General features: G+C 37.1%; 1 protein-coding gene across 1 annotated transcript in view; it reads right to left on the reverse strand.

Annotated features, from left to right (window-relative positions):
- TRDN (triadin) overlaps nucleotides 1-15,634 on the reverse strand; it is a 386,087-nt gene that overhangs the window by 207,080 nt on the left and 163,373 nt on the right. Inside the window, exon 11 of the mRNA XM_034990493.1 lies at nucleotides 401-460. Within this exon, the coding sequence (XP_034846384.1) occupies nucleotides 401-460 (60 nt within the window). The remainder of the gene's footprint in view (nucleotides 1-400; nucleotides 461-15,634) is intronic.

Here is a 15,634-nt window from a genome sequence, read left to right on the forward strand (position 1 = left end):
AGTGTTAAGGCATGACTTTTCTTTTTAAATATTTATCAATTTCAACTTTATTTGGAATATTTATAAATCTCAAGAATGTTCGTTAATGACAATAACAATAAAATTATTAATTATTATTCATTCTTTTCTAGAAAAAAAGAGTTTGCCAGTAGCATTGTAAAGGGATCTTAATTGACTTGTGTGTTAGTTTTTTTTTTTAAAGATTTTATTTATTTATTTGAGAGAGAGAGCACGAGATGGGGGAGGGTCAGAGGGAGAAGCAGACCCCCCGCTGAGTGGGGAGCCCGATGCGGGACTCGATCCCGGGACTCCAGGATCATGACCTGAGCCAAAGGCAGTTGCTTAACCAACTGAGCCACCCAGGCACCCCAACTTGTGTGTTAGTTTTTAAGTTACTTACCTTTCTTTTTTGTTTCAGAAGTCACTTTCTTCTCAGCTTTCTTCTTTTCCTCTTCTTTTTCTAGAGAAGAAAATTTAGTATGAAAGAAAAACCAAGATTTGAATGAAGCCTTACTGTTAAGTCAGTTCTACCTCCAGATAGCTTTGTGACTTTGACCAAGTGATTTAATCCCACTAGGCCTTATTTTCCTCGTTTGTAAAATAATAGTACTTCCTTCAAAGTGAGCTAATGTTTACAAAACGCTCCCGCACAGTGCCTGGCTCAGAGTAAATGCATAAAATGGTAGGTTGCTAATATTGTTTATAAATAATGAACAAGATAGTTTGAGCTTTCTGAACCAAGCTATCGCTTGGTGCCTAAAGTAAGATAGTAATATATGAAATTAAAATCTCATTTCTGAGGAAAGATACTGCAGGTAAGCTAAAAGAATTATTATTTTGTTTTCTTTTTGTATGTTCAATGTCATTAGAAATAATACACTAGGCCATTAATGATATCTGTTTTGATTTAACAGTTTCTCAAATCTGCTTCTTGTCAGCAGGCATTTGGAGCCTGGTGACATCTGTCTGGCAGTATGTTGGGGACATAATTTCCACTGCCCTTTCTGAGTGGTTATATCAACGAGGATACTTAGGCTTTTTGCACCCAGAGGTTGCAGAAATTCTGGGTGCCACAGAGAATGGCATGTGGTGCCTCTAGGCTTCTCCATGGAAGATTTCTTTTTCAGAGATCTGAGAAAGCCTTGGTCTGACAGCAGAGGGAATCTCAAATGCCTCGCCATAGCCACGTAGCAACTGGACATCCCTGGACATGGTTCCGGTAAGTGTACTCATTTCAAAAAACAAAGTGCTATAGAAGCACACAGTTGTCGAAATGGAATATGCAGTGTTTTTAGGTTTGAGTAAGGTTGAAGATGGAAATCGACTAATTTTTATCCTCAATTCGTAGTGCTATTTACCTTATATTTGAAATACCTTTCTCTTTGTCACTTGTCTCTCCTCACAAGTATAGATGCCAAGCTTTCAAAGATTTCCATTACCCAGAACTATTATGAGATTGTTTCTATGCTGAAAAAATTCAATGCATAGTTCTAGTGTGAACGCTGAAGTTGTCTACTAATGATTGCATCTTATTAAATATAGGAATTAATTCATTCCCTTAGGGATAGAGATTCTTTTTACCTACAAGATCAAAGACAACACTTTCAGTGTTAGAAGTATAATTTATAAAGAACCCCTTCTCATGACTCCTAGAGATAAGCTCATGTCGTAGGAAGAAATATATTCACACTCTGTCGGAATGTGTCTGTGGTCTACCATTACACTTGCTCTTCCAGTCAGGAGAAAGTCAAGAAGTCCAATTGTGATAGTTCCAGAGTTAGAAATAAACCAATTGAGTTCCACTTTACCTTTTCCTACAGGTTTATGCATATTAAATATGTAAATCGTGTTTCAAATTCTGAATAAAGATGCTTTTGATTTAAGTATCATTACTTTCAGCTGGTCTGGGAGAAATTTTACATACCAGGGCATTTTCCATCTTATCTAAAAAATGCATATGCCAGACAATTGAATAGGCATTTGCTAATTGTTTGTGCCAGAAAATGGGTTAATTAAAATACAGATTGCTTGTAAATATTTCTTAGCCCTTATCAGACATCAACGCTGTGGTCACAATAAGATCACAACTCAGGATCCAAGTCTCTCAGTTTCCTAATGTCGATGAATAAATATTTCATTTAAAAGTGCATGTTGGGGCGCCTGGGTGGCTCGGTGGTTAAGCGTCTGCCTTCGGCTCAGGTCATGATCCCAGGGTCCTGGGATCGAGCCCCGCATCGGGCTCCCTGCCCAGCGGGGAGCCTGCTTCTCCCTCTCCCACTCCCCCTGCTTGTGTTCCCTCTCTCGCTGTGTCTCTGTCTGTCAAATAAATAAATAAAATCTTTAAAAAAAAAAAAGTGCATGTCAATTAGTCAATCTTACATTGAACTTCAGAATGAAAGTCAATATTTGAGGTCATAAGATGAAAGACGTTCTTTTCATTTTTTTTTTTAAAGAGAATACTCTTGTGCAATAAATCCTACCCTTTAAATTAATATAACTGCAATTTTATTGTGGTGATACAGTATTTTTGCCTTAGTTCAGATTGAATTAAACCTTCCATTTACACTCTGCCTGTGATTACAGCCATACGCTGAGAGAGTCATGAATAAAAGCAGAAGTCTACAAAAATAATGTATAAATAATGTACTTTAATAACATTTTTATGAATTAGACCTTTAAGCTGTAGAAATTCTGGGTGCCATGTAGAAAGTTGGGGCTTACTTTATCCATGGTGAATTCATTTAAAACATTAACTTCTGAAGATTTGGCATTTCTTCAAGCACGATTGTCTCTATTCTATAGGTGATTTGGCAGGAGCAGAATGAGTGGAATTATAAAAGACACCATAATTTAATTATTTCCTGCTTGGAAATAAAAGTAACCCATGTTTTTTTTATGAAAATTCTTCCCCTATTTTCTCCCTCAACAGTCAACAATACCCTTCCCTTTCCACCTCCTCACCCTCTCTTCCAGATTGTTGGCTGGTTTTTTTTTTTTTTTTTTTTTGTGGCAACTAGAGAAGAGTTAGAACATTTAATGTCATTGGCTTTCAGAGGGGTAGCAATTAAATGTGTCTGTAGCGTGTGAACTGATCAGTGTCCTGCCTTTCTCTGGCAAGAGTGTCATAGGCCCTGAAATGATGGGTCTCTCTGGCAGGGATCACAGGGAAGGCTGGTGGAGAGAGAAATCCTCTCCACAGTGAGCAGCTCTGAGCCACAAATATGTTATTCGCTTCTGAATAAATTAACATCAGATGAAAGAAAAATTAAATGACTTACTTTTTACTTTGTAAGCCCTTACAATGGGCTTTTCTCTTGCTTTAAAATGTTTTTATGTCATCTCAAAGCCAGAGAATGAACAATAGTTCATTATAACCGTGAAGCTTTCTAAGATGCCTGTTCCCAGCAAAACGGGAAAATAAATGCAACTGTTTAATTTTTCATCCTATGTTTTGTGAGTCCCCTCTTTTCCTTTCTACTGTAGAGATTATCCAAATTTTACACGTCAGATGGGGGCTTCTCTTCTAACCCTCTATGGCCAGGATTGATGGATTCTTGGTCCCAGTCAAGTAAATAAAGGCATGTTTCTTCCAGAGCAATACACTCCAACACATTTTGTCACCGTCACCTTATTGCTTTAGAGTGGCAGAGGTTGGCTTGGAACCCCGCTCATACCAGATCATGGGAAACTTCACACAAGCAGATAAGTTCAATGACACCAGTGATTATTACAGTTCTCCATTGTTATCTTACAGAGGCACAAGGCAAGAGAGAAAGCATGGGTGCTAGCTGGAGTGACCTTGGTCTAAATTCTCTGACCCTTTCTGGTTGCGGAAAATTGAGCAATGCACTATGACACACTGAATTTCGTTGAAAAATGGGACTAATAAAATCTACTTTGCTGGCTTGTTGTGAGGAATGGCGACACTCAGCTGAAGTGCCTAGACCAGAGGGGATGTTCATAAAATAATGTTAGCAGCAAGTAGCTATTATGATATTTTAGAAACAATAGAAGTCTGACCACATATAATCTTCGGTAATTTCTTTAGATAGGACATTTATTGATCTATTTGAGTAAAAGCACGCTAATTCTTACTTTTCTGTATAAAGGGAGGCTGTGTCTGGAATATTTTATGTTGAGAAACTTCAGGGAAAAAAGTACATCAGTAGGATTTAACATGTTATAAAGGGGTGCTGTGCTGGAATGAAGAAGCGGATTCTAGTCTTGGTTTCGCTATAATTAGTAGCCACTGCCTTATGCAACTATGAGTAACTCTTCTGTCTTCAACCATAAAAGGCAGGGGAATGAGTAGAGTGTTTAGAGCCCTCTCCACCCATTTATTCCTTCATTCTCCAAATGAAGCATGCTTCTTCTTGCATTTATTTCTCAATTTTGCTGGGAGCAGGTAACTTAGAAAGCTTTTGCTTTGTAAATAGCTACTGTATGTTCTTTGGTTTTGCTATGGCTTGAAAAATGTGAAATCTGGAAAAATGTCAATTTTTAAGACTTTAAATAAATATGTATGCTGTGTATATCACAAATAGAGAATATGTGTACATGGTGTCAGGAAAAAAGTGGTGAAAAGGGTCTGGTAGGGATAAGGGTCAGGAAAAAAGAGCTTGTCTTAGAGGATTGGAGAATGAGAGGGTGGAAGGCAGCATTGTTTTTTGTTTGTTTTGCTTTGTTTTGTTTTGTTTTTTAAGGAAGAAGGGTAAATCTTTCTAAATGGGTAAGATCTGAAGAGAGTCTTTAAAAAAAGCAGGAGAGTTTTGACTACCGAGAAGATTTTTTTGCAGCAGAGGAAAAATATCTGCCAAGACCTTGAACATAGACTCTGTTTTTCATGGTATGATGGTCCCATTTTACTGTAAGATAAGAGACTACTGAAAGGTTCCAAGCAGAGAAACTATATGATGCTGAGCTCTGTTTTAAGAGGAAATTTGGCTGTTGCTGGGTGGTGTTAAGGATCCCACTGGACTTTGTGATTATCTTGTAAGGAAGAAAATTAAGAAAGTAAAAGAATTCAATACAAATATTCTTGTTCTTTTTTCTTTGTTTTCTTCCTCTGAATTTTATTTGGGACTCTTGAAGCAATGTAACCTTATAGAATGGTGGTAGGAGTACCTCACTTTACATTGTAATTAGGTTGCTATGGCAGCAAAGCGCTCTAAATTAAGGACTTCACTCGAATTATCTGGCATAACTACATTGGTCTGTCAGAACTTGAATCCATTGTCTTTGCCTTGGCTTTTCCTTTAGTGATAGCTGAATCATTCTTGGAAGCCAGCCCTTCTCATTATCAGCTATTAAAACAAACAATTCACAACCAGCAATTCTATAACACCTTTCAGAGACTACCTGAGACTCTTAAAATGACAATTTTCTCAATCAACAGATGTTTATTTTGCCTTACGTCAAACCCCTGGCCAGGGTCTATGGTTTTAAAAGATTCCTTCCAGGAACACTAGGTGTGGGAATAAGAAGTGGGAAAGTTTACAGTTACAGTAAGGACTTTGAAGGATATTAAAGATAGAATCTAAGGGAACCATCACAGAGGCCCAAAACCAAGGCCAAGTGAAAGTGCAAAAGCTACTTCTGGGGGCAGTAAGCACAGACAGAGTGTGAAATGGTCTGTGGAGCCTGGCTCTGACGGAGGGTGGCAGGTATTACTCCCAGGGCCAGCTGAAGGACCCCAGGGGCAGAGCGACTGCTCGGGTCCTGCAGATACTGGCTGAGAACTCTTAGTGATACAGCACCATTCACGACGGAAATGTCCCGGAGGACCCCAGACCTGATCACTGTAAATCCGAACTTTTTCAAGAGACCTTAAGACACTTCATTAAACCTGGAAAGGATTGTAGAGAAGGGACCTCAATGATTATTTTATGTGGTCAGAGCAAGGCAAAAAAAAATGTATTTAATTTTGGTTGGAATGTTACTTATTTCAAGGTGAGAGGAAATTTCACTACCAGATGAAAGCACATGACCTCAGGGGCATCAGCATTTACTTGGTCCTCAGGTAAAAAGTCTATACCTTCTGTAACCAGTGAGAAAATCGGCTCAGCAAAGAGCCACTTGCCCAACTTCCCAAATCCCAGAAATGACACCGCAAGGGTTCTAAACAAAGCGAACCGCACACCCTGTTCTCCCTGCTGCAGGGAAAATGAAGCTTGGGGTAGACGTATTCTATCAGACACTTGCCCGTGAACGGACCCCGGCAGAACCGAAGTTCCTCTTTCTACGGCATGTTGTCAAACAGCTTTCAGTCCCTCACAGCCCAAGCACTCCGACATAACCACAGTTCTTTTCTGTTTTTGAATTTCGTAGGCAAAAAGGGAATGCAAAGAAATAGCTTGATACATTTCAAATTGCAAAAAAGTATCTTATGTTAATTAAACTTGATATTTAAAATGGATTAGGCAGATTTCCCTCAAACCTTTCAAAAATGATAAAAGCATTTTTAGATAAGTGTGTTACTTTTGAATGGTTACATTTATATAGATGAAGGCTGCCACACTTATTTATTTTTTTCACTTTTCTATCTAGATGGGAAAGCAAAGGCAGCCTCAGAGTGTGTGGGGGGGGGGGTAGAGAGAAAGGAGAGAGAGGGAGAGAGAGAGAGGGAGATATGAGACAGACTCTGGTTTTTATTTTTCCCCTCAACACTTTTACATTTTAGAAAGCAAGATGGGTATTAAAGAGGGCATGTATTGGAGGGTATTATGCTGAGCAAAATAAGTCAATCAGAGAAAGACATGTATCATATGACCTCACTGATATGAGGAATTCTTAATCTTAGGACACAAACTGAGAGTTGCTGGAGTGGTGGGGTGTGGGAGGGATGGGGTGGCCGGGTGATAGACATTGGGGAGGGTATGTGCTATGGTGAGTGCTGTGAATTGTGTAAGACTGTTGAATCACAGACCTGTACCTCTGAAACAATACATTATATATTTAAAAAGAAGAAGAAGAAGAAGAAGATAGTAGGAAGGGAAAAATGAAGGGGGGTGGAAATTGGAGGTCGAGACGAACCATGAGAGACTATGGACTCTGAGAAAGAAATTGAGGGTTCTAGAGGGGAGGCGGGTAGAGGGATGGGTTAGCCTGGTGATGGGTATTAAAGAGGGACGTTCTGCATGGAGCACTGGGTGTTATACGCAAACAATGAATCATGGAACACTACATCAAAAACTAATGATGTGATGTATGGTGATTAACCTAACATAATAAAATAAAATTAAAAAAAAAAAGAAAGAAAGAAAGTGCTCAAAATCTGTTGACTTTCACTAAGTGAGAAGCTCTCCATTGCCACACACTTATCTCTGGGTAGCTTCATATAGTATAATTGCAATTTTTGTTGTTTCCCTTGTGTTTTTTTGCTTTTGTTTTATTGGTTGTTTTTTGTTTGTTTTGGATTTTGGTTTTTTGGTGCTGCTGACATTTGGAGACCTTGGAAGAACTCTTTTAACACTTTTAAACTTTATTTTTATGTGGAGTCATTGCTTCCTCAAGATCTTTTATTGTAAACACTTCCAATGTGTTTTTCTATAAAGGTAAGAAAAACATAAATATAAGATTCTTTTCTAATATCTTTTCATTTTCAATATCATCTTATTTATAAAATATTATTTTTCTCATGGTTTCATCCTAATTTTTTTTTGCATTTATTTGTATTTGGAAATGGATTGTAAAAGTACTCCATTACATCTGGAATGTCAAGAATGCCTAGAAACATCAGAAAATTGAACTTTTTCTTTTTGTGATGGAATCATCAATATTTAGAGAAAAAGCTGGTTATCCTTCAAAATTGAAATATACATCACTTTATAGTGCCATTTCAAAGATGCTGCTATTTTTATAGAGAACTTAGGACTTGATTTACTACATAAATTAAAAAGACTTAATAGTTATTTGCAAAAATAATTTGACTTGAAAATTACTAAAAATTAGGTATATTGGGCACATTGTATGAGTCAATCAAAACCCTTCAATTTAAAAAAAATATGCCTAATGGAAATCAATATTAAAAAGGAAACAAGCATCTTTTCAGAGTACAACATTAAAGTCATCATTGTATTATGTTGAATTCAGGTTTATTTTATTTTTTGTTTTTTATTTTCAAATCATGTATCTTAGAATTTGTATCCAGAATATATAAGAAATCTTAAAACTCAGTATAAAATACAGCAACTCAATTAAAACAAAAGAGTAGAATAAATCATTAAAGATGATACACAAATGTCTAATAAACATGAAAAAGATACTCAACATTATTAGCCATTAGGGAAATGCAAACTGTAACCAAAAGGAGATATTTCTTTACTCTGGCAAACATTAATCTTTTCACTAACTATATCCATAGTTTGCCTTTTTCCAGAATGCCATATAATTGGAATCACACACAAATTTCCAGATTGCATTCCTTCACTAGGTAATACACATTTTTTTTAAACTTTTTAAAATTTAAATTCAATTAATTAACACATAATGTATTATTGGTTTCAGAGGTACAGGCCTGTGATTCATTAAGGAGGGCATGTGATGTAATGAGCACTGGGTATTATGAATTCGGGTTTATTTTAACTCATGGGCTACATAAATTTCATCATCTCTCATGAACTATCCCAAATGAATAACAAAACAAAATGAATAACATATAAGGTCTATTGTAGTAGATCAAAAATTTTTTATGTTTTAATGTTTAAAAATATTAAGAACAAAAAAAAGCACTAAACACATTTAAAACATTTAAAATCCACACCTAATTGAAGTGAGCAACCCTCACCCTTTATTATGTGAACAATTGCCAGGACTCTTTACTCCATTTGGCTAAAACCGACCTGGCTTTAAAGACTCATTTTGTTCTAGAGAGAAATAAAAATATATTTTGGAATTGTAACAAGTTCGTATAATAGGAAGAAACATCTAGGTCAAGCTGACACAAATAACAAATAAATGTTTTATAAAGAAAAACTGGTACTTACAAGTTAGAGCTTTTGGAGGGACCCAGTTCTATTTTATAAAATGCTTTATGGGAAAAATTTGCTGGCATGAGAGGGTTCTAATCAGAATTCCATAATAGGAAAGCTACTATTAGATCACATTCACTCATTCACAACCCCCGTCATTCTTAACTTCCTGTCGTCCTTTATCGATCAAAATACAGGAAAAAAACTTTTTTGATACCATGATAAATGTTATGAGAGAACCCCAAGACAACAAATAAAAAAGATCCTAGTCAACAGGTGGGTCCTTTTCTGTTTCCTGCTTCGTGGGTGCCTCCCCTGGGTTCCCAGAGTAAATACTGCTCCTGGAGAGTCGAATCAGACAGACACCCCCTGGCTATATTGTCAGATGTGTAAGGGGAGAAAAGCTTTTATAGATAGGTACGTCAATAGGAAAAAGTTAATGGTTTTCACAAAAAGTCTTTTTAATAATCAAGAATGGGAAATCAAAACCAAATAGCAAGGAAAAAGTTCTAAGTTTAGAGGTGCAAGTTTCTTATGAAATATATTTGATGTCTACTAAAATGTATTTGTAGTTCATGATCCATGGGAAACTCCCATTTCTTTCCATTCTTCTTTCCCTTTTTCTTGACCCTCTTCTACCTGTTTGGTTTTGTGTTTCTTTCTTCTGAGGATTTTTATTATTATTTATTTATTCGTGAGAGAGAGCAAGAGAAAAAGAGAGAGCATGAGTGGAGTGAAGGACAGAGGGAGAAGCAGACTCCCCGCTGAGCAGGGGGCCAGATGGGCAGCTTGATCATGGGACTCTGTGATCATCACCTGAGCCAAAGACAGACGTTTAACCTACTGAGCCACCCAGGTGCCCCGGTTATGTATTTCTTTTATAAAGTTTATTTGACAATCAGTTATTAGGACTTAGCTACTTTGTCACAATACTAAGGTGAATTACACTGGTTCTAACGTATTAACTCCAATATAACTGTGTTACCTCACGTTCAGCCCTAGCACAGTGTTGCAATCAAAAGAAACAAGAGTCTAAACTTCCAGGAAGGTTTAAAAAATTAAAATAAAATTCCAGGAAGGTTCGAAGATAAATTTAAATCTTTCCTGAAGTCCAAATAGCTAATGTTATAGGACCCAAAGCGAGGTAGTCTAAAGATTCACTCTTTTATTTAAGCTTCCCAACCCTCCCTCATGACAGCTTTTCCCTCCCCGCCACCCCAAACCCTTCTCTCTCCCAAACGCACACTGAAAATTGCCTCTAGCCCATGCTAGATCTCCTGTTTGCTTCTCCTGACCTCTTTTCTCATTGTTCAAATCTTTTCTTTTCTTCTGGGGACTAACCCTTTCTGTTTCAACATGAATACATTTAATTCTTTGGATTCCTTCTAATTTTTCTGCTTTCCCAGCATATTCTGAATAGAACACAAACCCTTGGGATCTGACCAGCTAACCCTAGAATACTCCTTAGATGTTAAGGTGGGGGAGAAAAACTGAAAATATTTATGTTAATATTTGTGAATCCATCACACATGTAAGTAATCATTTTTTTTAAGAATCTTTTTCAAGCCATTGGAAGGTGAAAGTTGAATAAACAGTGTCGTACCAAAGTTAATTTGTTAGTTTTGGCAGATGAGCCATGGTTATGGAAAATGTGAACATTAGAAGAAGCTTGTTGAAAGGCATACAAGAATCTCTGTATTATCTTAACAACTGTTCTATAAATCTAAAATAATGTCAAAATAAGAAGTTCAAATACGGTAACATTTTCCATAACCATGATTCATGTAAAAGATCCTTGATATACTACTGTACATTGTGAATGTCTAAGAAGGGAATATAACACATGCTGACCAGAAATATTTTGTCATGTAAATTTTTTTCCTCCAAGAATAGCATGGAACTAGAGATCCCCATAACAGAGTTCAGGAAATGCTGTGCTTGGATTAAGTTTATGACACCAATATCTGTATCTCCTCATTTGTAAACTCCAGACTCCTATATTCAGTTGTCCACTGGACACGACCATTTGGATGAACAGAGCCTAGCTTGCTGCCTGACGTGTGGCATAGTCTTTTTTAATCCAGATCCAGTCTCCACCCTGATCTTTATGGACTGTGTTAACTAAGCCCCTTGCCCTCTAGATTTGGGTTATTTTTGGTTTATGGGAGCAACATCCAGAGACACTATAGCAGGGAAATAGTTATTTACCAACTCTCTCCCAGGCTCATTGAGGATATTACACACATCATTTTACAGAGTTTTGATGGTGTGTTCTCCCAATGAAGGGAAATCTCCTCTGATTGGCCATCTCTGTCTTAGAGTTACAAGGTTTTTGGTTTTGTAAACCACTCCATTCCCCTCCCTCTTCAGGCCTAGGACAGGTAAAAGCTCCCTGTTTTTGCTAGCCCTGGGATGCTTCACCGTAAGTCTGCAAAAACCTTTATAAATACTACATTCATTAAACAGTCTTAATCACCCATTTTGATGTGCTAGGGACCTGGATACACTCGGCAAGCCCCAAACTGAGCTCATTATCTCTACCCAGACCTGTTCCTATTCTTAATGCCATTCATTTACTCAGGTCAGATAAGACTTGAGCAATCAGGCTCAGCTCTAACACTTAATTGCTAGTCTAAGATAATGGAAACAGACTAAACCTGAATATGCGACACCTGGCTTCCAATTCCAATTACTGCTGACCCTTGAACAACACAGGTTTGAACGGCATGGGTCCATTTACATGTGGATTTTTTTTATAAATACAGTATAGTACTGTAAATATATTTTCTCTCATGACTTTCTTAATATTTTTCTTTTCTCTAGTTTAAGAATACAGTATATAATACATATAAAATATGCCTTATCAACTGTTTATGTGTCAATAAGGCTTCCAGTCAACACTTGGTTATTGGTAATTAAGTTTTCACAGGGTCAAGTTACACACAGATTTTGCGACCACGAGACGGAGGGCCGGCAGTGTCCCTGACCTCCACATTGTTTGAAGGTCAGTTGTATATCACTGTTATAGCTGTATTCTCTTAGGCAACTTACTTGATTTTTCTGATCTTTTCTAAATTTTAAAATGATGTGAAATCATATTCACTGCTTGGAGTTGTTTTGAGGGTTAAGTAGGATTGTTTAAAAGAAAAGTAGCATAATACTTCCCTATGAGCAGTAGGCTCCTATAATTGTCTCGTCTCCAGACCCCCAATCCTCACCTCTCAGCCATCCATTCTTTCTATAGCTGACACAGTAATCTAAAATGCAAATCTGATCATACTCCTCCTTTGCTCAATTGCTTTAGCAGGCTCATGCAGTCCATGAGGGGGTATAAAATCTCTAGCTGTGTATGCGAACCTCTTCAGGATATGACCTGAGGCCTGTATTAAGAAATTATCTAGAGTTTCACACATACTGAATGGTATCATTAATGCAGTTACCTTACTATCTTCTGTAGAGACCAATTTTAAAAACTACCATAAAATTTAATGATTTATTATACATATTGCAGAAATTTCATGACTAAAAAATGATAATAATAGCAACTAATGGTTGAGTACATAACTGTGCTAGAAAATGTGCTAAGTTGGGGTGCCTGGGTGGCTCAGTTTGTTAAGCATCTGCCTTTGGCTCAGGTCATGATCTCAGCATCCTGGGATGGAGCCTCTGGTCAGGCTCCCTGCTCCATGGGGAGTCTGCTTTTCCCTCTCCTTCTGCTCCTCCCTTCCCCCCTCTTGTGCTCTCTCTCAAATACATAAATAAATAAAATCTTTAATAAAAAAAGAAATTCTGCTAAGTCATTATATACATTATTTCATTCAGTTGTGTTAGCAACTTTCTAAATTAAGTAAGTAGTGAAAGTAATTTGGCTTATATATTTTATTGAAATTTATAACTAAAGGTCAATTCCATTAAAAATTGTTGAAAGATATAAGTTTATTTCACCACAAAACAAAGAAAAATATTATATTAGCCTAAAGTTCAATAAAATTTATTGTGTCATAGAGTTAATAGAATAAGAACAGGGGCCAAATTTCTGTTTTATTATTTTATGCTCTTTGCTTCTCAGGATATATCTCACTGAAGAGCTAAGGTGATAAAGTTCTTGGTTTAATAGAATTATAAATAAAACATTACTAGCTCCTGTAGAGCATTGTCCTCGGATTCATCCTATGGTAAGAAGTAATCTTATAATAAGTTTCTTATAATGCTCCTTTCTCCTCTACACAAATCCTACCAACTCACTCTTTATGGCCCAATGCAAGTCTTGTGATTTCATTGCATGGCCTTGCCTCACTCATATCTCATCTTCCTCCTAACTTTTACAGCCTTTATGATCTGTACAGCTCAATTTTGTACGTCAGTAAATAATGCTTCATAGTATTATTCACTGCATAGGGGCATGCCTGGTTGCCCCAACAAGTAGACATCTCCATCCAGACCACAACCATACCGTACATACCTATGGTAGCTATTTAATCACTATGCAAAGCCATGCAGTCTTCTCTTTGCTCTTAAGGCAGTTTATTACCAACCCACCAGCCTGAAAACAATAAACTTGAAATCTCTGGGTGGGAGCAGAAAGGGACTTAAAAGACCATTAAAGTTCTGGTCCCACACTTTGCAGGTGAAGAAATGGAGACCCATCTGTCAAAGATCATACAACTGATTAGTGTCAAAGCTGAAATTAGAAGCTGAGTCCTTGGTCTTCTCTCTAGAGGTCTTTTGCCCAACTGATTAGTGTCAAAGCTGAGATTAGAAGCTGAGTCCTTGGTCTTCCCTCTAGAGTTCTTTTGCCCACATATGGGTGATGGCATTTATGATATTATTTACAACTGCCATACTAAGTACCAGTTGTATATTTATTCAAGAAGATGATAGAGTATACAGTATTTACTCGCCTTATATTTGGCTTTATTTGTGCAAATTGTATGTTTATAATGGAATATTAAAAGTAATTTAAGGAGGGTCACCTGGGTGTCATATTTGGTTAAGCATCTGACTCTTGGTTTCGGCTCAGGTCATGATCTCAGGGTCCAGAAATCGAGCCCCCGTCGGGCTCCCAACTCAGTGGGGAGTCTGCTTGAGATTCTCTCTCCCTTCCCACCTCCCTCTGCCCCTCTCCCCACTTGGGCTCGCTCTCTCTCTCAAATAAGTAAATAAAAATCTTCAAAAATAAGTAATTTAAGGAGAAGATATACACTTAGCAAGGGATCACTTAATGTCTTCCGTCCAAATATTTGCCACAATAGAAAAGTTGTGGCAATTTTACACTAAATGTCCAGTAATTACATGTGGGTGGAAGTCTTCTATTCTTCAGAGAACAATGACAACAAAAAACATGATATTTGGGGGGGATGTCCATGTTGAGTAGGGGGAAAGAAAAAAATCTTTTCTCATTGTTGACTAAAAAATAATGGGATCATATCTGGTAACTGTGCTTATACTTAGATTTTATGAAGCAGCTGTTTTTGGTGATGGGGTGAGGATGGACAATGTTACCTGGAGCAATTTGTTTAATCACTGAGGATTCTGTTTGAGAGTAATGAGGGGCTAATCCTTCCTGAGAAATATAGTTCTGATAAACACTGGCTGATAAAGTGGCTCTCACACTAAAAGTAAGAATAACCTGTAATGTTAATATAACAGTTGCCATATCATTCAGAAGAAGAACTCGGTAGACCGGCTCCTTTAATGAAATAAGTGGTTAACTATAGTGATTCTTTGAACTTGCAGGCTTTTCAGCCCCAGTGGAGCTCCCAGTAGACATGGGAATTCTGTTACAAATGTAATACCTTTTTGAAAGAACGTGAGAATTAATATTATATTTAAGCTAGTGCCTTTTAAATTATGTCCATAAATAAATGCAAATTGACAATGCCCAAAATGATTACATGAGGTGGTTGTTATATATCTGTTTAATGCAACTGTAGCCAAACATATTCTAAAAAATACAGTAGGAGTAAAGGAAACAAGTGATTGAATAATGCAATTAGTCTTCATACTCAAATATTTAAAGCCATAAAAACTTCATTATGATGTGCAAAGCATATGATGTGGGGAGAAGAGTGAAACTGAAGGAAGGCAAGATATAGCTTCAAGGCATGAGACAAATAGCCCAAGATAAGAAGCACACCAAGGTTTCCAAGAAGCAGTTGTGTGCTATGAGAAACTCATTTTCTTTGTTTTAAGTGCTATGAATGCACAAAGGAAGCTTTTAAGGGCCTCAACGATGTGAGAGCAGTTTCACTCATAACAAGGTCCATGATTTTTTAAAACCTACTGATAAAATCGTAAATTGTTTCCAATGTCCTGGGAACACACTTAACAATCCAGTCTATACATAAGCTCTACTTTTTGAAAACAAAAAAATGCCAAATACGTTTAAGCTCCTACGTTTTGACCTGTTAAATCTGCATTCCTCAAATCAAAAAGCACACTTTAGTGCCACAAGTAGGTTCCTTTTCTTTATAATGCCATTTTCTTGCAACTTGGCCCTAAGGAAGTTCCAGACTAAAATAGTGCATCAAGGACTGTGTATAATCAGCCTCACTAAAAACAGCTTGATTAATACTAAATATGTCCTAGTTCCTAATCAATTATGTTAATGAAGTCGCAAGCAGCACATCTGCACGCCCTGACAAAGCCCATGATCTCAGCACCTC

The sequence above is a fragment of the Mirounga leonina genome, unplaced genomic scaffold, assembly GCF_011800145.1.
Source record: "Mirounga leonina isolate KUSES-001 unplaced genomic scaffold, KU_Mleo_1.0 Mir_53, whole genome shotgun sequence".
Classification (NCBI taxonomy): Eukaryota; Metazoa; Chordata; class Mammalia; order Carnivora; family Phocidae; genus Mirounga; species Mirounga leonina.